Here is a 24853-nt window from a genome sequence, read left to right on the forward strand (position 1 = left end):
AGGAAAAATTAGGTATTTCCTCGAATTTTCAAGAGAAACTGTGCCCCTGTCGAGAGGCAGATAGTTCAGGGCACGGGCCATAGAGTGGTCTCCAGAGCAATCCCAATTGGCCCTAGTCGATGAGGGAAGGAACACTGCCTACAAGTGGAATATAGCATACGTTTTCTTCGATATTATGATTGATATAACTTTTACATTTATTTACTTAAAGCAATAGTTGTTTTTGCACAATGTTAAAAATACTGTCAAGTACACTGATTAAACATCAACATGTACTTCACACCTCGCTTTCTAGCACACCTTTACCCTTGGTGAGTCCGTTCCTGTTTTTATCCTCCCTGAGCAAGACTCCAGCAAGAGTTACTTGCACTTGCTCAGAAGTGCAAGTAATATTCAGGACTTGTAGATATTTGTAAGTAGAATTATATATAAATTGATTTATTAATATTCTCAGTCGTATATATGCGCTTATTTCCTGTTTATATGCATATTGTTCCAATATTAGTGTTAAATGCGAAGTTTGAGTACTTCACTTAAAATAATTATTATTTATCCTGTAGGTAATTTGGAACTGCATTCAAATTCTGATAAAGGAAACGATCAAAGTTAAACATGAGTAATTTTCATGTAGAGTGCTCTTACCACCTTGTAGTTATACTAATTAATTCCTTAACGTGTGCACATTATAAGAATTACCATATGATACCTTTGCATTGATTTTAACGTTGAGACAACATAATTGTAATTCATGTATTCTATGTATAATTCAAGTTAAATGCATTTCATAAATGCCGTCTGAGTTGATGACAGTATATAATTACTACAGGACGAAAATGATGCATCCAAGAAAGTGTTATGCATCTAAGAAATAAACGAATTATTAACATCTGTTGTTATCAATTAAAGGTTATTGATGAAATAATTACTGCGTATGTCCGGGGAATAATCAAAAACCGATTCTTCCTCTGTATTTTAATTCTATAACTTTTGATACTGATTTCTTATGTCTGAACGCACATGTATGCTGCCTGATATATTTAGTATTTGTAACTTGTCACAGTCTGAATTCTGATGTGTCTTATTAATTTTCAGTTGTTAGTAGAACATGTTAACTTATATTGTAATTAAAATCGATTGATGATCTAGTTAGATATTGGTTTATCTGAAGTTTAATATGAATTCAACCTAAATATTTCAACCTAAATTAATAAATCTGTTTTATTTAGTGGTATCTGGGGTGACAAAAGGTTTCATTTTAGTTCTTACTTACGTTCGCGCGAGGTGACCGAAGTACCGAATCTCATTCTGAAGGTAGAAATTCTAATTCTAACGGATCTGTGACTGATTTTTTTTAAAGTTGCTAATTGTACGATCATGCCACCTTACTCACTTACCGTAATTTACTTTTGCCCTTTACATTAAACTTAACAAATCATTTCAGGTATAGTTATGCTTACCTGAAATATCGTGAAAGCCTTAAGATGTGATTGAAAGAGCAGTTTATATTCATGCAAATAAATAAGCCGTTGAGGAAAAAAGGTGTTCTCATTGAAATTGTCAGCATTAATCAATATTTAGACGCATTCTTGAGTTTAACAGTTGTTATGCCCGAACTTTCGGCTCGCTGTACACACAGGTTAAAATGCTTATTTAATTTATTTGAATAAAAATATGCTTAATTAAACATTTAATTATTTACATGTAACAAATGTACTTCTGAGGTAGTCCTCCAACCAACACGTGGTTATACAAATGCTCGCATTATTATTCACATCTATATATGATTCCGGGCCTTGTTCTAATAATAAACAGCAACACATGTTTACACTCAGTATCATCACTATCCATTTTAAAATAATTAAATTGAAACAATACAATTTACGTTTAAATTAATTAGTTGCAATACACAAGGTGTATCAAAAAGAACTTAATAACTTTGAAAACTCATATTGATTTATTCATTTATCTTACAGACATGGTTTTGGGATCATTTTATAACAAAATACCTAAGAGTTTGACTCACGTAGTACACTAGTTCAGAAACAAGCCACTGCAAGCGCTAGCGGCAGTTACAGCGAAGATGGCTGCCTTTACTGGTCCCAAGCGTGCTAACTGTGTGTTTTGGTTTGAAGAATCCAAGTCTGCGACAACCGTTCAACGTAATTTTCGTACTAAGTAAGGTGAAGATCCTCGCAATAGGCCTACTATTTATCAGTGGCATAAGAGTTTTATTGAAACTGGATGTTCGGTAAGACACAACAAATCTTCAGGTCATTCCCGTACGTCTGAAGACGTTGTGGAGCAAGTGAGACTTTAGATGGGATGTGTGCCGCATCACCAATGAAAGCCATATTGAATCTTTTTAGGTATTTAATTATACACCCTCCATTCCAAAAGAAACCGAACTTTTGAAAACAAATAGTACCACTAGTGCCATCTGTTGTAATATTTTACCGGTAGATGGCGTAGTCCCTCATTGACAACTGGTATAAATGTCATGACATTTGGATGCACGGCAACAAAGTTATTGCGTTTCAACTGTCAGTGTGTTGTGTACATCGGTCGGAAAATGAGTTTCAAACAACGAGCTACAATTGAGTTTTGTGTTAAACTGGGTAAAACTTTTAGTGAAACGCACCAAATGCTACAAAATGCATATGGTGATGAGTGTCTATCCCGTACGCAAGTTTACGAGTGGTTCAGGCGATTCAAATCGGGTAGAGAGACGCTGGATGATGACGAAAGATCAGGCCGTCCCAGAACCGGATTATCGGAAGAAAATATCGAAAAAGTGCACGAATTCATCAAACATAACAAAAAATCGTCGGTGAAAGTTATTGAAATGGAATTAGGCATTCCTCAAACAACCGCATACCGCATTTTGACCGAAGTTTTGGGCCTTAAGAAGGTTAATTCGCGGTTTGTACCACACAAACTCACCGAAGACCAAAAAGTTGTTCGAATTGCGCATTGCAAAGACATCGTTAAAAGTGCTCGGCAGGATCGAAACTTCTTGAAATCGATTGTAACTGGTGACGAGACGTGGTGTTTTGAATATGAGCCCGAAACAAAGCGGCAAAGTGCTGAATGGAGAGCGCCGGATGAAGGAACACCCAAAAAAAGTCGCTTGGTGAAGTCAAAAGTTAAGGTAATGCTGATTTGTTTTTATGATTCAAAAGGAATTATCCACAAAGAATTTGTTCAGCCCGGCCAGACAGTCACTGGAGAGTTTTACTTGGGCGTCATGAAGCGTTTGCTGGCAAGAATTCGTCGTATTCGGCCCGAATATCGCGAAATCGGCAGTTGGACTCTTTTGGACGATAATGCACCATCACATCGTTCGCGACTTGTAACTGAATTTTTGGTCAAAAATCACATTATTCGGTTGCATCATCCGCCCTATTCACCAGATCTCGCTCCGTGCGATTTCTATCTATTCCCGAAACTGCATTTGGCGATGAAAGGAAAGTGGCACGCATCGATTGATGCAATTGAGAAGGTGACGACCGCCGTCCTAAAGACCATTCCAATAAAGGACATGGAGAAGTCGTTTGACAACTTGTTGGAGCGTGCAAATATGTGTATCGATGCAGAAGGGGAATACATTGATTAATAAAAATGATTTGTTCCAAAATGTACATTGCTTTTTTGTTTTTTTTAAAACGTTCGGTTTCTTTTGGAATGGAGGGTGTATATATATATATATATATATATATATATATATATATATAAAGAAAGTATTTTGCTACAAAATGACACTAAAACCATGTCTGTAAGCTAAACAAATAAATCAATATGAGTCTTCAAAGTTACAGGCCTCTCAGCAAGACATTGAAAAAATATAGGACGGTTTGGTTTATAAAATAGGACAGTTTGGTTTATACAATAGAATATTATGCTCTGAAGCACAAAAGTAAAATATAAATATACTGTAAGAAAAGGCCACCCTTCACCCCAATGGGCAAACTGGAAACAATATTCAGATTAATACAGAATAAGAGTATATACAACCTTTTACTTTTTTAAATCTTAGTAGACCTGCTGTATTGTTTTGAAAAAAAAAAAAAGAGAGAGAGAGAGAGAGTTTGATTGAAATAGATGACCTGATTTTCTGATTAAAAGAAAAATTCTTGTGGTCCGAGTTGCCCCTGCCTTTCCCTCGATCTACCACTATTATACTTATACATTTTTACTTTTACAAGGGCGCATGGAAACCCTACATACTATGCACAGCAATATTGGAAGGAGCTGGGATATGTTAGCGAATACCAACACACCTCAATGCTTAACACTGCTGAAAGAAAATGCTAACACAGCTGGCGTTATAAGAAACTGGGATATGGCAAGGTTCCTCAGCTAAGCTTTATTGGAGAAGAATAAGCACATAGAAAACAAACAAAGAAAAAGAATGGGACATGGGAGGATAGGAAAAAGCAAATTAAAAAAATAATAGCGAGGATTAGTGATTAGTCCCTCAGAAAGAATCCTAAGACACATTTAGCATATTGCTAACTTGTAGCGATTTAAATCAACACTGGAATTGTCCTTTTCTTGTATTTTTAAAATTTAACTACTGAAAAATATAGGAAATAAAGGACAATATTAAAATATAGGATATATATAGGACAACTATACACAAATTTCCAAAATATAGGAAAAAATAGGAAAATAGGATAGCTGGGAGCCCTGAAATTATAACGTCCTTTTTTGATACTTCCTCTATTAATACTAAAATCTAAATATAGTCATAACCCTCGACCTATTTTGAAATATTTGAATTGAAACAATACAATTTTGAAGTTGCAATTAAAATCGTCACAATAGTTTTAAATCGGCAAACTGCCTGCACACTAGTGACATCTATTAGTGTGACTGCTTACTATTAGAAACTTACCTGACGTACAGAGATATTTGTTTATAAATAGGATAGTTATTTATAACTGCGAGTCAGTTTAGTTGCGTCAGTAGTTACATTTGTTCTTTTTTAAGAACTTCACTAGTGTTTTTCGTGCCTCATGGAACACCCTGTTATCAATTCTGACCTTCATGAGACGTCGAATTTTGATAGAAACGTTAAAAAAAAAAAAAAAAAAATGGAAACAAATCGGTCTCTAGTTAGTTTCTGTTCTGCTTACCATGGGTGACCATACTCGTTAATTTTGTCCTTTAGTTATTTATAGGAGACTTGTAATTTTTTTACAATATTTATTATTATCATCGATGTATTCTATTCTCAAAAAGTGGAATTAGTTAAAAACGTAATACTCTGAAGTAATGAGTAATCACAACCTAAGCCCCTTTAATTAGAACGGTTAACAGCTTATTTCTATATTCTAACTATTGAAATACTTACCTGTTCAAAGATGGTTCCTTGAAGCTCTGTTTAAATACTCTTCTTCTTACTCTTCCGTTTCCTGCATCTGACAAGGGTCTTCTCGGAGATTCAGACCTTCCTCGAATGTCTGAAATAGAACATTTGGAAATGAACTTGGACATGAAATGAATCCCTAGTGCAGCAAGACGAAGAGATAAAAACTACATACTAACGTCAGTACAAAGAAGTAAATTTCTTACATGAACCTTACTAATGCAGACTTACCATTCTTCCAGATATAAAGTGTGATGTAAATTTGGAAAGACCTATGTATATTGAATTGTATTCTTCTTGTAAAAAAAATAAATAATATTTGATATCTAGAAAGAAAATAGCCAAAACTCGTTTCCTGAAAAACCAAAAACAGAACGTAACAAACATAAGTGAAAGTACCAAAATAAGTATGAAACCAGGAAACATACAGATGAACACCAGAGCTAATAAATGTATAAACTGACTTAAAGTAAACAAAGGGTCAGACTTGGTTAGACTTGGACATATTTGGTCTCACTTTGGTCATTGAATTTTCACTCATTACATGAATCGTTAGAGGCTTGATATGAGTATTATGGCGATCATAAATCTAGGGTCAGCTTCCAGCATATTGTAAGTGTTACCTCAATTCTGTTATGTTGAAAGACATAAAAGAAGAAGTTCCTTGAATGCGGACGGAATTATTCTCATTTCCATATCTTAAGACATCATAAGTTACATGTTTACATTTCGTATATTCATTATTTTAAAATATCATTAATCAGTATGATGTAAATTGATAATGTCACTCAAATTTGCCTTTAAAAGGTGAATCAGAATACAGTTGCTTCTCTATACTACCGACTATTATAGATTGTATTTGATCCTGAGATTGCTCAATTTGAATATGTATTAAATACGTACTTTCCTTGTCATCATCATCTATTTTATACCAAGTATTAGTTTAAATATTTTATATTTTAATTTATCAAAACATGGCTCCTTGGCGAGGAATCGAAGATATTTCAATTTACCAAAACAGAAGAAAGTCACAACTCCAGAATTGATTGCTGTCATTAGTAAAATGTTGCTAAAACTATTGGTTACAATACCAAATGCATATTCTGGCAATATTAATTTATCATTTTGATATATTTTCCTCAGTAACATCACAAAATCACTGTAAAGGTACATAGGATAACTGATAGAGACACAATGTTATTTGTGAAATACGACGACACAACATTGTTCCTGCATCAAAATCACAGTAGACAGATAGCCACCGTAATCTGATATACACTCATGGATTCGACAAACGAAATTATAGATTTCAGATGCCAGCATTTAGTCAATTGTTAATTGAAAGTGAGGATAAAAGTGCTCCAAGAACTTCTCTACGTATAGTTGCGTTTAAAAAGAAAAAAAAAATCCTTCCTTTCAAAGGTACTCTTTTCGGATATTTTCGTGCGTAAGCATGAAGGAGCTTTATAGGGAGAATGAACAATTTTTATTTGTTTTAAGCGAACCAACGGGTAAAAGAGTATGGAGCTTCTTAAACAGTTTTTATATTATTATTATTATTATTATTATTATTATTATTATTATTATTATTATTATTATTATTATTATTTAACATGTCACACCAATGGTTCCGAAGCGGTATAACACCTAAGAATGGCTGAAGTACATGAAGAGTGGTATATAAATCGCTCAGCATTTAATTTAGATTCATTAATTCCGTAAAATTTAATACAGGTTAGTATTGTGTTATACTAAATACGTGCATAGAATTGGCTATGTGTAAAATGAATATATAATTTGTAATGGAAACTTCACTTCTTACAGTACGTATACAAATATTAAAGGAAACGTAAGAAAATGAAAGGATAATTATTACAGGCTTAATATTTCACACATGAATAACGCGCGATACATAAACCTACTTTATACACTGACAACTATAACAATGAAATTTTCCATTACAGTATTTTGAAAACTCATCTAGGAAAAGATCTCGCAAAGTCTAATGCTTTTGCTTACAACGGATTGATGAAGAGAAACACGCCATGACAGCCTACATGGCTGTAGTATGGGACGTTAAAGAAAGGGGAAAAAAAGACATGCATAATAATAATACACAATAGTTTGTTAACTTTGACTATTTTCATTCCATGAAGGGTCCTGGCATTCCAGACGACGCGTTAAAAGCAACCAGAAAAAAAAGAACAAAGAAAAACAGGTGGGCTAAAATAAAATAATCTAATTAACCCTCGAGTAGTCGCGCCGCGGTCAAAAGCACCGCAGCGAAATTATTTTTTATCGTGTGCCCACTCTGTTTGTCCGACAAACACCATCGCCTACCTAATCTTACCCCTCACCTTCCCGAACATTCCTGCTCAATCACTCCCTTATCCGTTGTTTAGTTTAAATACTAGTGATTGTTTAGTGACTCTGCGGTGCTTTCCACCGCGCGCGACTAACCGTGTAATGTTTTTTCTTAGTGTTTCGCTCTGCACGTGACCTTTGCTTTGGAGATGTTTTAAGCTTTATAAACATAAATATTATTTTAATGGATGGAAGAGAGGTCGACAAAGTTAACAAACTGATACGAAGTGTGAAAAAAAGGAAATTAGAAATAAGCAGCTTAAAAGAACGGAGGGAAATGTTAGGAATGGACTATTCGGATAAATCAGCCATGATGATCTCGTGGAAGCTTTGTGTGAGAAAGATCATGACAAAAAAAAAAAGATAATGTAGAAATGAGTGAACACGAAAGTGGAAATGAGGAGTCTGCGAGCCAGTCTGAAGATCTCAAACCCAGAAATGACCAGCGGTTCCCCGAATGTTGTCAGCGCAGCAGAGGCCGAAATCAGCGACGACGAAGTGTAAAACAGTGTAAATGTGAATATAACCTAGAATAATTCAATGTAGTGTTGGTATAGGTGAAGTTTTAAAATAATAGGACCGTAAAATAATTCATTGTAAATTTGATTTGATTTCAATTTAGCGCCCCTTTCAGCATCAGGGCTATGTAAGACGTAGACCTACTGCTTAACGTGTAATCCGAACCACATGAGCTCCCACCGAGAATCGAACCCGGAAGTTCCACGCCAAAGGAGCGTATGCTAACCGCTTAGTTACGAGTGAGCTATAATTGAATGTAAAATACGCTTTGAAGCTTTGTTTTATTGTAATATGTATACAGTATTTATTTTACTAATTTACTATTGCATTTCTAATTTTAGACGAACCAAAGAGTTGACAAAAACAAAAGATCGTCATCAGAATTAGAATTTTCAATAAAACCAGTGAGTAGTTATCTATCTAAAGAAATATGTAACGAAAAAAAAAACATTTTATTCCAAATAAGAAAAAAAGAAAACAGTACATGTCTAATAGTAGGTTCCACTAATAGTTACTACTGTAAAACTTATTATAATCCCTCTTAATTGCATTATTTTAATCCCTCTTAATCAGAAAATATACAAAATTACGTTTCTAATACAAGAAAAGTATTTAAAACGATATTTGCAACACATTATGTTCGTGCGGTCTTTTTGACCGCGCGCGACTACTCACGTTACTTTTTCAGCGCGACTTCTCGAGGGTTAAACCTAAATATTTTTGTCCCGATAGGACATCCTTTCAAAATAGTTTGTAACACAAAATACAAACGATGAAGTGACCACAGTTAAACACTGACAGACAATATGGCACAACTGCATCACGTGTATTTCGTCCAACAATGTGAATAGAAGTTGTAAACTGTTGTCAGAACAACCCTTTTGTTAATATACTTTTAATCTGCTTCACTATACGCTTGGGAATATCTATCCACGAAACTTCAATTATTTACGTCACGATGTTGTGTGTCTAGCAACTTCCCTCTCAAATTCTGTCAGAATTAAATCCTGGTCGTCTCAATTGCAATCAACTCATTTCACTTCTTGTGTTATCATATACAAATCAAATTTTTCTTACTATAATCCTACTATACAACATTCGGAAATAAAAGAGTTATACTTGCCCCTTTGCAATCCACTATTTGACAATTCGTTGCATCGTTCCTCAGAGCTGCATCGTTGCCCATGATTTTCTACACTCCTGAAAATTACAGGGGAAAAAATGTATAATTTATTTTCTATGAAAAAACAAGAATCTTAACTACATATGTAATTGACAAATCTAGACAAAAGCATTTATTGTATAAGTAAGGCCTAAGTTTAAAAAGTATTTAATCCCTTTGTAGCACAAAAGGGGTCGCCCAAAAAACAGTTTAACCCCAAAACCGATACCTATAATATAATGTTCATACATATACTTTGTGTTATGTCATATGTATGAGTGATTTTCTCACATTGTTGTGAGATCTTGGCAACAGTTCACTCATTATTTTGTCCACACTTGAAGCTCAGTTTTGTTGTGGTTAAGCAAATGTACCGTTTTGTGACGAGTAACAAGTTGAAAACTGTAATGGAATGTAAGCACACAACAGAACAGTGTGTAAAAATGCTTGTGCTGGAAACATGATACAGATGTAACCGAAGTTCCGAAAGGTTTTAGTGCAAATTGTTGAAATTTATGTTGGAGAGGAAGATCCAAGTTCGATTTCGGTAGGTGTTCATGCTGTCTTTCAGATCTCGATGCTGAGAACGACGTTAAGATTCAAACCAATTAATCAATTGAAATTTGTGTATGGATAAACTAATTTTTGTGCTACTCTGTATAATGCAAAAGAAATTTTCTTAGAAATCTTTACTGCACTCTAATTATCAAAACTAAAATGTATGCTATTTCATTCAATAAAGCTCTAATATCTCTGATCTCAATCTTTCTCATATTCACTGTCAGAACTGAGGGTTAAGAAATGACGTGACCTTAGAAGCCAACTGGTGATTGCGTAAATTTAATAGGTCATCATGGACTTGGGCTTGAGGGTCAAGAAGTGGTGAGATTGAAGATGAGGTTCAAAAAGCTTTCTTTTTAAAATGCTGACTTTGATCAAAACATTCGTTAAAACATATTTTTTTAAACATAAATAAATTAATACTTAATTTGTCTATTTACGAAAATTCTACTAGCATCTTTTTTTTTTTTTTTTTCCTAAAGTCGTACAACGCCATCTACGGGCAGGATTCTATAAAATACTAATATTTTTCTTTTGTGAAATATTTACAGGTTCTTGTTAAACACCAACAAAACAACACGGACAAAAAATATAAGTTTATATATATATAATTTGTGTGTGTGTGTGTGAATTAAAGAAGAGGCGCATGAAACATACCATAAAAAAGAAGTCGCAGTTGATTCGCTGTTTGCTTTACGATGGTCAAAAGTAACGGAAAATAAACAACAATATAGAACTTCGAGGAGACAAGTACTAATTTACTGCTCACGAAATAAATGACTTCATATTGTTTTACGCTGCAAATTCTGTTTATTGGTTTGTTGTTAAAAGTTTTGTCTTTTTTTAATCTCACTACTGGTATCGTTCCTTAATATCTATCTATATTTTAATTGAAAAATTTGAGAAGTTTTAGATGTAGATCCATCACTTGACCAAAGGAAAGCTCTCATTCGCGATCACAATCGCTGATAAATTATAATTGCCAGCCCAGAAAAACTGATTTCTTGCAAACAATATTTTAATGTAAGATATTTTCCCTGTATGTTAGTATTACACTTGATTTAAAGTTGTCTCTACCATGTGCTAGATGACACCCAAGACAGTTGCTAATCTTTAGAAGATAATTTATAACCCAAATAATTACGCTAGACAATATTTCAACAGTTCTTAGTAGTTAAATTATTATTAATTATGTTACAGTATTTTGTACGACTAATTAATTAACTTCGCTTTAAGAGCAAACTTCTTGGAAAATAATTACAGCTACGTAATAATAATAACTTTAGTAACCAAATAACAAGCTTCCATTAAACGACTGAAGTGAAATATTTCAGTTTAAGTCCCACGTTTATGTCCTTATAGGCTAAGGGAGACGATGATTAAGGCAAGCGAATGATGATGGAAGAATTGGTGGAATGAGAAAGTGGGAGTACCCCGAGAAAACTCACGAACACGATGTTGTCCACACAAACTTACTTGGTCAGAAACCGAACCAGGCACCAGAGGTAAGCACTCTACCACTGAAACATCACGCACTCCCCCACCACCATTAAACGACTGCGTTTGTCTATAATATCGCTATAATATAATCTACAGTGCGGAGAACTACACTGAAATTGAGTAAAGTTGGAGATGGTAGCCAACTACCACCCTTCCCGCTGGTGTAGTGGATAGCGTGTGCGCCTTTGGTGCACGTGGTCCCAGATTTGATTTGATTCCTGGTCGGAGAGTACAAAACCACTTTCATTAATCATCCAGCTCTTTTAGTCTAAACAAGATGTCTACTGGAGTTGACTTGGATATTTTCGGTATTACCAGTGTCTTGATAGGAAAATTTTCAGTATATTACGGTAAACTAAAAAGACAGATAAGTGCCACATACAACTGCATACTGAGATATTTAACATCATGTAAAATACTTTAAAAAACCGTCTTTTCAATATTCTAATTAATACAAAGAAACTAATGGGTTAAAATCGAAAGGAGAAAAAGCAGGAGTAAGTGTTTTCTGGACGTTATCCCCCCCCCCCCCGCCCCAGAATGCCTGTTGTAATCTACACTTACGTTTTATTTCTTTTGTTTTATTTATTTATTTTTATTTGTGTGTGTATGTGTGTTGGTATCCACTTACATCTAACCCCTTCCTTATCTGATTCATCGTATTACTTATTTTTTGACATTCGTATTTTATTTGGTACAGAAAACATTGTTAGGTAAAAGATCATATTTTCTTCCTGATGAGTTTCTCACAATCTAAATCGTCCTTCTTGAAATATTTACATCTGGTTTGCCTCCATGGGCACAAACAGCATCATACACAACCCGTTGGGACACCAAACTGTCTTCGTGGAAGTTTTCGGTAATGCACTGTTATATTATAAACAGGTCTTATACTATGAACACTGTTCATTTTCTTTCTCGAACTACCTAGTTTTACAGTGGGTGGCCAGTTAGTTATTACCTTACACACAGATGATGGGGCTGCCAGTCTCAAAGAAATTTTTACATTTCTCCAGTATTACACAATAATTTACAGTACATTGTCAGTATTTCAAATATCAGTAGACACCCTGCTAAAAGACATAATCGTGGGACGTTAAACTAAAAATATTCACAGAAAAGAACTCGCCTTACATCTGGTGCTATTGTATTCCTGTTAAAACCTCGTACTTTCTATATTTCGGCTCGCGCTGGGCTCATGGACGTGAACACTCCTACTACAAACTGGAAGAAATTATTGTAACATTATGTAGTTTTTAGTCCTAATAAATAAAGAAAACATTCCGTGTATTCAACAAGCACTATAAATATTTAACACTTACACTATGTCCATTTTTACACTATGGACAAAATATGCATATGGACAAAATTTTTACACACACAAGATTTACACTATGTCCATTCACTTCAGGTGAGAAAATAGTAATCGTAGAAAAATTCGTTTTGTTATGAAATGTTTTCACTTTTCAATAACTTCATCCAGTGTATGCAGTTTTCTTTTAATAATCCAGCTTAATATATATTTATAAAGCTTGTTTATGGATATTAAAATGATATTCATGTCTTTTTGTAACAGAAATGTCACTGTTTAAATTATAGGTATTTGTTGTGTGTAGGCACTGCTGCCAGATGATGCTGATACAAATCTTTTTTTACAAATTAAATAACACTATTTTATATATGTACAAAATGAAAAATAAAATTATATATTTTGTCCTGAATTAGTCTTTTATTTCGTTCTTGATTATGCAATTCCATCGGTGATCTAAGTTTACCCCATTGACGGTAAGAATACGTTAAGTCTACGTTGGATTCTTTGTCCAAACAAAACACGATTCAAATATGCGTGAATTCCTCTCAATTCTATTAATGTCATGTCCTTTCTTGCAAGTGCCTTGAAAGTCCTGACGTTGGGAGTGCATCCTTGATGTGTTCATATTCGTCGAGACATTTCACATTCCTATGTAGACCTAATATGAAATAAATTCCAGGTTACGATAATTTATCTCTTGTAATAAAGTGGATTTCAAAATTTGTTCCCGATTTCACCGAATATTTTATTCCAAAGAAGTGGCCAATTTTCCTAATTTTGTTAGAACTCATAGAGATAAAGTGGTAATGAAACCCACAGGACAAAGAATCCAAATCTTAACGCAGACAGAGGAAATTCAGAACACCGATGGAATTGCATAATCAAAAACTAAATAAAAGATTAATTCAGGACATAATATAATTTTTATTATTCATTTTGTACATTCGTAAAATAGTGTTATTTAATTTGTAAAAAATTTCATATCACCATCTTCAGCAATAGTGATCCATACATAACAAACACTGAAATTGACAGTGACATTTCAGTAACAGAAAGATATAAGATATAAATCTTTTAATATCCATAAACAAGTTTTGTACATAAATAAACAGAAGAAAAAGATTATTAAAAGAAGGTGAAAGTATTTTTTTTTTTTTAAAAACGACTTTTCCTATCAATGCTATTTTCACAACTGAAGTGAAAGGACCTAGTTCAAACCTTTAAATGTTAAATATTTATAGTGCTTTCTCAATACTCGGAGTGTTTTGTTACACAACCAAAAACTACACAATGTTACAAATATTTCTTCCAGTTTACGGTAGGAGTGTTAGCGTATATGGCGCCAGCGCGAACTAAAATATAGAAAGTACGAAGTTTTAAAAGGAATGCAATAGCACCGGATGCAAGGTGAGTTCTTTTCTAAGTCAAATATACACCCTAGAACATCTACAAATTATTTTTTAAAAAATCATTTCATTTTCATTTCATGGTAGCCAATTCTTCAATCTTACTCACTGGCTTAACCTGTCAAGCAGGGCTATTGTAAGCTAGACATCTTTTAATTGAGTAATGATGTATGGTCAGCATTTCAGCTCCCATTGCCAATACTTATGGCTTCCAAGACCGGAGTTCATTACCCTTAGTTCAAGTAGCTCCCAACTGCCTCGTGATACTAGGTCAAAACCATATAGCCTACGCAAATTAGCTTTATCAGTGGAACCAATTTGAAACAAGCTGATTTTTGATACACACGTTCAGAATAGCATTAGAAACTATACTGAAGAGTTCAATTTATGTCAATGGTGGACAACCTATGAAACCGCCGCCATCTTGAGAAATCTGTTTCCGGAAATTTTTTCTTCACAATTTTGTTTTTTGTGCTAAAACTATGGAAGATATGCAAAAAACGTTATTGGACCTTACTTCTAGAGCTTTAAATTTCCAATAAATTGAAGAAAACTACAATTCTCTAAAGCAGTGGTTTCCAACAGGTGGTCCGCGGACCCGTAGAAGTCAGTGAACATTCACTACAGGACACGCAATTTATTGTTATAAATATACCACATTGACTTGACACGTAGTCTTCCGTTTCAGGCGCTACTATCGGCTGAAGGAATTCCATTCTCTTTCGCTAAGGCTCTCTCGCTTAGCAGCTGCTGAACCCTTATTGGCTCAGCGCGTGGGTGTGTCGGGGTGTGAGCTTTAGTTCGCATTTTTGCCACGGCTCAAGACATTTTGGCAGCACAATAGGAAAAGAGTTTTATCTTAAACTAGCCTTCAGCAAACATTATAATACCATTTTTAAAATTTCTACCCGTTCTTTGCCTTAACCTATTGAATTGGTGACAGGACATTCATTTTTTTAGAATAGGAATTTCAATTACGATTTTTTGGAATTTAGTTTTTTTTGGGGGGGGGGAGGGTCTCATTTATAATGGCCATATATAAAGTCCACCAAAAGTTGTTGGGAACCATTGCTCGAAAACAACCCGTTTCTATTTTTCTTTTCGAGACCATTTTCCCTTTTTTGTTTTTCCTTTTTTCTTTTTCTTTTTTATTTTATATTTTTATATAAATTTAAAACATCTTTCCTAAGAGAATGTTGCGTTATACATTTACTTAATCTTCAAAACTGTGATATAAATTTAAAAGAAACTAAAAATAACTTGTTTACCATTCTTAAAGAGTTGTCAGGATCGAACTCAGGAAGGCCAACTTCATGTAACATTCCTCATTCATATTCCATTATATTTTTATCTGAATGTTCTGGCTGTTCGCAATCCTCTCTTGTCAATTTTCATCAGCCATTCTGTTTGACTTTCGAAACGCTGCTACCAGAAGTGCACATCTCTACATTTTCAGGTTTTCTTATGTTTTTACCTTCATCACCAAAGAGTTGTTCTTCAACCTCATCGCCAATGATTTCTTCTTCAGTTGACATAGTAGGTGGCGAGTTGTGGTATCCCAATCTTCCATAGTGAGAGCATACAATAGAACATCGAAGACCTGCATCTATGCATATGCAACCTAAATAGCAACCCTTTGGACATTTACATGCTATTAGCTTCACGAGGTTTTCGGGAGCGAGTGGTTTAAGTGTGGTGACTGGAATCAACGAAATTCCATCTTGTTTCTGCCAACCCTATTTTTCTTGTGGTAACACACTGCCCTTCCATAGTTGTACTTAAAATACCCTGAATAGATGTTGCTGGACAGCCTCTGTTGTTGGGGAAGGACTAGCCAAGTTAACTTCAGTTTTGGCTTTAGAAACAAGTTGACAAAATTTAGTGTATCTAAAGATATTTAAAGATATCTCTGTCTCCGTATCTCCGTAGACTGGAAGAAGAAAATTTTGCTGTATTGCTTGTGCTGATGGATTATTGAAAACTGAAACTGCATTTTGAAGTTCAGGGTTAGTTCTCAGAATTTGGAAGATTTTCTTCCTTCCTTGCGTGAACAAAGATGATGTGATCTCATAGCCACTTACTGCATGTAAAACAAAAATTGATCTTTGATGTTTTTAAAGCAGTGTTGCGCATCAATAGAAGAAAACATTTTATCAGAAACTTTGCCTCGTCTTGGCTTCAAAAGGTAGATAGGTATCTCATGGGGTGTAAGTGATGTCAGCAGAAGCAGTAGGTCAACATCATCATCTACTACAACCACAGGCTTATTAATGAGCTGGTACCAGTTTGATAGCCGTTTGCACGATTGAGCTTGTCTGCATCGTCATTTGCTTGAATGACAGTTAATTTCTTTGTCTTGGAGTTCTTTTGTGAATTGCTGAATAAAACAAGACTTATTCGCCAAATTCGAAAAAAAAAAAAAAAAAAAAAAAATACTCTGTTCAACCGTTGAGTTCATACTTTCTTCAACGGTATGCCAGGGCAATTTATTTTCAAGAATAGTTTCTGTCTTTCGACATTTTTTATTAGTACTGAGCTAGATTCATAACCACCAAACACTACTACTGAGCTATGGCCAAAGTGCTTGATCACATAACTGCTGTATGTTTAGTATATATTTTCATATATGGTTTGAGTAGACTTAACCACTTTGTGCAGCAGATGACCTCCATCAATTACATATTGACAGTTTTCGAGAGGTAGATCCTCAGTTGATTTGAAAAGAAAGTAGAGAGAAGACTTGTGGGTCTTTGTCATTCCACCCTCATCAAACAATGATAATGATACTGGTGCCAACTAATACTGAAAGAAGGATGAAAATTCATTTTTGTCCTTTACTGTTCTTATTACTCGTTGGTACAGTACAGTTAATGATGTTGGTAATACAATATCATTTATCTTGGTGTGTTTATTTACAGTAGAAAGTGGCAAAACTCTTTGAGTTACACTTATAGATGACATCATGGAAATTCTTGCCAGAACTATCCTTAGCAAGAAATGTTCCAATTTTTTCACTATTATGGCAGTTAATGTTGTTACCAACAATTCTTGTTGCTAAGGACATGTTATGATTTCGGGGAACAAATGCTTGTGATCTTGCAGCCACTTCCCAAACATTTCAATATCTCTCATGTGACATTTGATAGAAGAGTTGGGTGCAATGCGTGTTGGTCTCATCCAACATATTCATGACCAACAAACATTTCAAGTTGAGAACAAACTCACATTTCAAGTTGAGAACAAACTTCAACACAAACTAACATTTCTAAAACATATTTGGCTAACGTCGATGTGGATACTCCCTTCCCTTGAATCAGGTCTCACGAAGTTTTCAATCAGCGTCTGCTTAATTATCATGTCAATCCATGTTCCCGCCCATTCTCTCTCAATTCTCCGTACGGTGAAGTACCCTTTTTCCACAAAACCTTCATATTCTTGGATAGTAGGTCTACCTTTAAGTTCAAGCATTTCTTACAAATATTAGTGGCTTGCTTTAGCGTAACGAAAATGACCAGCAGCACGAACGAAAGGTATCATAAATCCCGCAAAGTGAAGATGAAGATCCCATATGCTTAAGCGCTCAACTCGGATAAACAAGCGAACAAACGATATCATTTTGATGTAATTGAAATTCCAATTAAAAAAAAAAAAAAAAAAACAGACTGAATGAATGAATGGGGATTAATGGGGACGTCAGCACCGAGGCTATGTTAAGACAAAGTATGGGTAGAAATTTTAAAAATGATATTATAATGTTTGCTGAAGGCTAGTTTAAGATTTAAAAAAAAAAAAAAAATCCCAACTATAAATTGCGTGTCCTTTAATGAAAGTCCACTTGACTTCTACGGGTCCGCGGACCACCTGTCGGAAACCACTGCTTTAGTGAATTGCAATTTTCTTCAATTTATTGGAAATTTAATGCTCTACAATAAAGGTCAGTACCATTTTTGAGTATCTTGCATAATTTTGGCACAAAAAGGAAAACTAAGAGATAAAAAATGGCCAAAAATAGTTTTTCCAAGATGGCGGCGATTTCCCAGGTTTCCCACCATTGACATCAACTGAACTCTCCAGTATTGTTTCTAATACTATTCTGAACGTGTATACCAAAAATCAGCTTGTTCCGAATTTGTTCCACTGATCGCCCCTTTTTTAGTTTAACTTGCCTAGACTAAAAGGGTTACCACATATTGATGAGTGAAAAGCACAACAAATGGGCTTGTAAAATAGGACACAATCAAAACCACATTTATCCAGCAAAATTGAAATCTTTCAGTTTTACGTCCCACGATTATGCCAACTAGGCTAAAGGAGACGGTGATAATGAGAAATGAATGAAATGGTGGAATGAAGAAAGTGGGAGGAAACGGGAGAACTCCGAGAAAATCTACGCACACCACAAAACTCACTTGGCGCGAGCTGGAATCGAACCAAGGACCTATGCACCAGAGTTGAACGCCCCACCACTGAGCCACCGCGGCCCTCTGGTAAAATTGAGAACAAATTAAAATAATTTAGTTCTCACATGTGCAGTACTACTGACGTTTTCTTGCTCACTGTGCTACTCAGCTGTCTACCGACGTAGTTAGTGTAGCAAGTTACAGTTCAAAAAACATACATGGGCACACACATAAACACCCATAGGCGATGCTGAGGTATATGATTATATGAATATCATTTATAGGTTAAAAAAAATACGAACATTTTAAAAATATTCAAAAATAAGTAGGGGCGTCAAGATAAACCTTATAAATACAAACGTCTGATAACCCTAGTCAAAACGGAAGATTCTGTGGGTCCACTGAGAATCGAAGTAAAGATCTTAAGACACCAGAAACACGAGACCATCGGTTACGTAGAAATAACATTGCATTATAAAAATAGGAACAGAAACTGCGAATCTACTGCAACCTTCTTTTAATCCATATTATTTCAAAGGAAAATTAACATAGAACACAACCAATGCTGGCATTCTTATTACAAAAAATAGAATAGAATACACTCAAAAGCGTAAGCAAATTCTCATAACATCAGAATTGTGAGTCTCCTTTATACATAAAGCAACATAAGGATTTCTAGGGAATGGTGCTATGACGGTTAACAGCTTGAGGGACACAACAAACAAAAAAAGAATTATTGCATTAAAAGTGGGTTGGTTCTAGAACAAAGAAAGATGTAATGTAATTGAGTTACAGTAACAAAAGTTTAACATATACTTAGGTATAACTGGATGTCCCAATAAAAGTTCACGATTAAGATAAAAGGTATACTGGAAAAAATGATTTGATTTACTCTAACGCGACGAAAGGAAAGGAGAAAGTATGGTGATTGTAAAAAATCGAGATTTCAAGGGATCTACACGTCTAATAGCTCACAGATACTGAAAATGTTATTTTTCGACATCTGTCCGTCCTAATGTGCACTTGCTAAGAGGTTATAACGTTCAACGTACCTCAACCAAATTTTAATCTTAAGATTTTCGTGGTTCTCCACGACAGTTCTACGAATTTTCATCCTACCCCTAAAACTAGCAGTAGTTTACTTGAGGGTAAAAATTTTTAAAAAATTATATTTCTCAAAAACGGCTTTAACGATTTTGTTTACGTTTCATAAATGAATTTTTCTTAACCAACCCCATCAGGCGGTGTGTCATTTCTCTGGGAAGAATTGAAAAGGGTAATTTATTCTTAGGGTGTTTTTTTTTTTCGGACGATCTTCTCAAAAACGGCTCCAGTGATTTTTCTTCATACGTATTTCATAAACAAATATTTCAATAATAGCCTGGCAATATAGCATAACTTATTTGTCCTGAAAAAAATCTACGAGGGGTAGTTTATTCCTGGAGGTGAGGTTTTTTCCGAACGATCCTCTCAAAAACGGCTCAGGCGATTTTGTTCACATTTCGCAAAAAAAAGATTCATTAATAATTGTAGCACAACATAATTTAGAGTAAGGAAGATGGGCGAGAAAATTTAGTGTGGTAGCTCGTACTTTTTATTTTAGCATAAAGTTCATATATTGGAAACATGATATCTGACAAATGTTTCCACGACTTTGCTAGTACATTTATTTCTCTTTTGATGGAAGTTTCGATACACACTTTAGCATAACTGCGGCTCAGAACAATCTGCTCCTACATTTTTATTATCACCCCGAAAGTTTAAACTTCATAAAACCTCAAAAGAAAGAAATCTGACAGTGTCAATTACAAGATTTTTGTAGTCAATTCTGGTCGTTATAGTTTGGAAATTTTCTCCGAACTTTCCTTACTTTTTAAGTTCTCATAATAGTAATGTATGGTTCGTTCATTTAGATGAGCTGCTTTTGAGTTTAATGTCCCTTTCAGCAGCGTGGCTCTTTGAGACGGGACCTACTGATTAAGATTGAATCCGAATCACATGAGCTTCCGCCGGAAATCGAACCCGGGTCTCCCATGCCAAAGGCGTATGCTAACCGCTTAGCCAGGAAGAAGCTCTAAGGCTCGTTCATGTATCGATATATAACTATTAATTGCATGGTAGATTTTTAGCACCGTCTCTAATCAAAACGAAAACGACAATAGTATGCAATTATATTGTACGGTATTTAAAAATACTGACTACAACGGTACTGAAAATCTCGAGCTCTTATTGGGTCACCCTCTAAAAGCATGCAGTTTATACAATTTACTTAAATATAATAAGTACACTGATAGAAATTAAAAACAAAAATATCTTCGACTATTTATCTGAAAGCGCTGTATTTAAAAGCATCGAATGGTAATGTGAAATCAAAAAAATCTAATAAAAACAAGACAGATGAAGATTATTCCAATATTATTTATTACGTACAGTGCTTTCAAAATATAGGTCAAACAAACAAGTTGTTGTTGATCCGTGATTGTATAACATATATGAAACATCAATATTTGATTATCATTCATTCAGAAACTTAAGAAAGAAACATGAAAGAACGTAAAAATATGTTATTTTACTTAAAACACTTTGCAATAAAAATACTTTGAAGCAGTCCCCTGAAAGCATAAAGTCTAAGCGAACTAAGTTCTACCATAGCGCCATTTAACATAAAAAGGCAGATGAAACGAGACAACACATAATTAGGATTCAAACTTACCCTTTGCACCTTTTCACTGTACCAAATCCTCTTCATATTGTTCCTAACTATCTACGAAAGCGTTAAGTTTTAAAATCAACATTAAGACTAAAAAGTATTTCTAAACTTATGGTATTAAAGTCACACTAATTATTTTGGAACTGGAAACTACTCAAGTCAAATTAAGCTCGCCAAAGCATTGTGTAAAAAAAAACATATTATTGCAGCATTTGTACAGTTGAGAATTTTAAAAGATAACTTACGATTCTTCAACAATCTTGCACTGTCATCTAAATTTAGCAATGTAACTTTTTTTTTTTAATTATGCCCTATCTATAGATATAAGTGCATAGGAGGAGAGAATCATCCATGTTTCATTTTCTTGGACCGTGATGGACACAAGGTAAAACGTTAGATTTTTTAAACCAACCGGAGTGTTAACGTTAGTTCCTTATCTACTACATAAGAATGATATTCATGACTACATCGATAATCTTACTTCTGTTTCTGATCCAAATAAGCTTATTTCATCCGATATTCGCCTCTTCTCTGAATCCTTCATCACGATTAATAAATCGAGAGAGAAAGAGAGAAGTAGTAGTTTCCCAAACTCAGAAAACAGAGAGAAAAGCCAAAAGCTTCTTTCTTTTTTTAGTGGAAAACAAATCAGCAATAAATCATTACAATGTTCATCAATTTACGTCATTCACCTCTATTTCTTTAAGATTGAAGAAACAAAGGAATGTATTTTACTAGAGTGGTAATCGAAAGCAGCAATTCTTTCTAAACCAGTTACACAAAAGCATCACAATACACGGTGTTTTATTATATGAATTTGGCTCAAACATGACGACGAGGTGTCGTCGGCAAGATGGAAAACCTAATAGGGAAAACGGTGTTTTAAATGAATCGGAAATCCTGGGCACATTACCATGAAACAAAGTTTGCAACAGGCATACGAAGTTTACTAGGAGTCATCATATAAATTTAAAAAAATAAAAAAAGTTGGTCCATATGGAATACGAGACTAACCTGAACGAGAAAATTTGAAGATAATTTGTTTCTAATATCCCGTTTCAGCAATGAGGCAATATGACCCGTGGACTTACGGTTAAGGTGGGATCAAAACCACATGAGTTTCCACCGGAAATCGAAGGCGTGAAGCTACGAGGGAACTGTGGCAAATCTAATATTGTGTATGTTGATGGATGTCAACATGGAGCTTTACGATCAAGGCCGTGAACTGACAGAGGCCTTTCAACCTTACCCATAACATGTTCCAGCGCAAAAGAAACGTTTTCCTGTGGCGATTCTTACAAGACTCTGTGCTCAGCAGATAAAGGCAGCTAAAACGCATCTGACAATATTCATGAATACTTGCAATACATCGACAAACAAAATCTATCTTTCCCATAGTATTTTCTAAATTAGGTTTGTAAAGCTTTCGATAGTAATTGGTATATTTTACTCCGCTGTTAATGGTTTTACTCATTTTCTTATTTGGTAGTTCATGACTATTTGTTAAGTTGGACCAGTCTCTATTTGATGTCTACATGACCCGTATTTTTACGCATTTGTCCGAACATTTTGTTTCACTTTACTTTCGATTTGATGTAATTTCGTAAAATGTAAATTAAACCCTTTACATACTCTTTACGACAAAAGAATACTACTCAAAAATGAAAATAAATAAAGCCCATATATTGCTATTAATAATACAGCTAATTATCCAACAAAAACAACTCGCTTTTCCTACAGATTTCTTCAGATATCTGATAAACGGTTTTAGAAAAGAACATACAAAAGTCAGAGCACATTATGCCATTTTGAGCAATGTTTCCTTCTAATATGGGTCCACCGCAAATCATTGTCAGTGTCAAGCAATTTATTCGATATATTCTAGTACATATTAAATCAACTGTTTTAGACTGACAGCTGTCAAGATTTGATGTGAATTCGACTATCTGCGATAGAATACATTCGCACTAATTGATATAATCCATCAATAATACACCAGAGCAAGATGAATTACATAGTATAATGACCGCTATTTGGAGAGAAGCGAATTGTCATCCGTAGACAGCAGTACTACTCCTATTATTTTTGTCACACAATAATTCAAATTCAATGAATAATGACACTACCTACAAACAAAGTAAATCAATAAATAAAGGAGTATTATTAAAAATCTAATTGTGAAAAATACGTTCCTGAAGTGTAAAATCAATAAAGTTTTCTCAAAATGAACGAAATAAATTTAAAAATACACAGATTATGTACGACTCAATCTGTCTTGGAACAGTTTTAACATCGATCCCTTGAATACAACTGAATTATTATAAATATTATTTTCCATAAAAAGAACATTCGAAAGATAATGCAAATGTGCTGCCGTATGTTGGTGAATGCTGCTCCTTCAATTTCACCCTTCAGAAGTTCCAGCCAAAAACCAGAATAATAATCCATGCCAGTATGTAGATAATGTTCTGTTAAATTGTAAGCTAAAAGTAGCTTACCGTAATTCGGCCACATGAGGATGATGGAAAGAAAAAACAGAAAAAGAAAAAAAGAAATAATAATAATAATAATAATAATAATAATAATAATAATAATAATAATAATAATAATAATAATAATAATAATAATAATAATAATAATAATAAAACTACTTTCTACTTCGAGTGCTGGTAATATGTTTCATACAGCAATTCATAATTCGGTCAATATATATATATATACTCAGATCAAAATAAGAAACTGACATTTAGAGGAACACGTGTTGCCTTATTGCCATGCCGTGAGTATTCCGCTGTGTTGCTTCCACTATGGTTGACAAGCACTTCTAAACAGGACGGTAACATTGTTGTTGTTCATTCTCAACAGAAACCTTCCACTTGTAACTATCACTACGATGTTCATGATTGGCCCCTTTCTCGGTGACCTTAATAACCCCGTGGCGTAGCTTTCCTTCTCAACACAAATTTCCCCTTTATTTTGAACTATCAATTAATTTCTAATTTTGATTCGAGTATGTTGTGTCAACATAATTTCAGCAGTAATATCTGTATATTGTGATTTACTTAAAACCAGTTTTTTTTTTTTTTTTTTTTTTTCCTTCTGCAAAACAAGATGTAAGTGCTCTTGATGAATATCTTATTTTACGTGTTCTGATTGACTGGAAGACAGAAGTCAAAATGCAAATAGATGGTAGAAAGTCACACATGCAGCCAACCACCTATTATCTTTTAAATGTGTACGATATACTTCGGTTCCAGTCTTAAATCCATCTCAACAGAAAAATTAATTTATAAATACATTTTTTTTTAATGGCTAGAAAAATCGTTATTTTTAAAGAACTTCAGTAAAAGGTACAAGTACTTTGCACCGCCGGGTGCCGCCAGAAAAAAAAAATGCTCGAAGAAGTCGCCGGCCGCCAGAACAAACTTAAAAAGAATTGTTTTTTTCGAAATTTATATGAAATTGTATATTAAATTTATTTGATTAAATTCAATAGATAATACATATTTGGAACCTGCGTATTAGGGGATCTATTGAATTAGCCATATTGA

At 34.3% G+C, this 24853-nt stretch overlaps 1 protein-coding gene across 1 annotated transcript in view; it reads right to left on the reverse strand.

Annotated features, from left to right (window-relative positions):
• LOC145678749 (uncharacterized) overlaps positions 1–24853 on the reverse strand; it is a 144939-nt gene that overhangs the window by 11999 nt on the left and 108087 nt on the right. The window contains exons 11-12 of the mRNA XM_081749215.1: positions 9375–9451; positions 5354–5462 (exon numbers count right to left, since the gene is read on the reverse strand). Of these exons, the coding sequence (XP_081605341.1) occupies positions 5354–5462; positions 9375–9451 (186 nt within the window). The remainder of the gene's footprint in view (positions 1–5353; positions 5463–9374; positions 9452–24853) is intronic.

Source organism: Thermobia domestica, chromosome 2, assembly GCF_964235325.1.
Source record: "Thermobia domestica chromosome 2, izTheDome1.hap1.1, whole genome shotgun sequence".
Classification (NCBI taxonomy): domain Eukaryota; kingdom Metazoa; phylum Arthropoda; class Insecta; order Zygentoma; family Lepismatidae; genus Thermobia; species Thermobia domestica.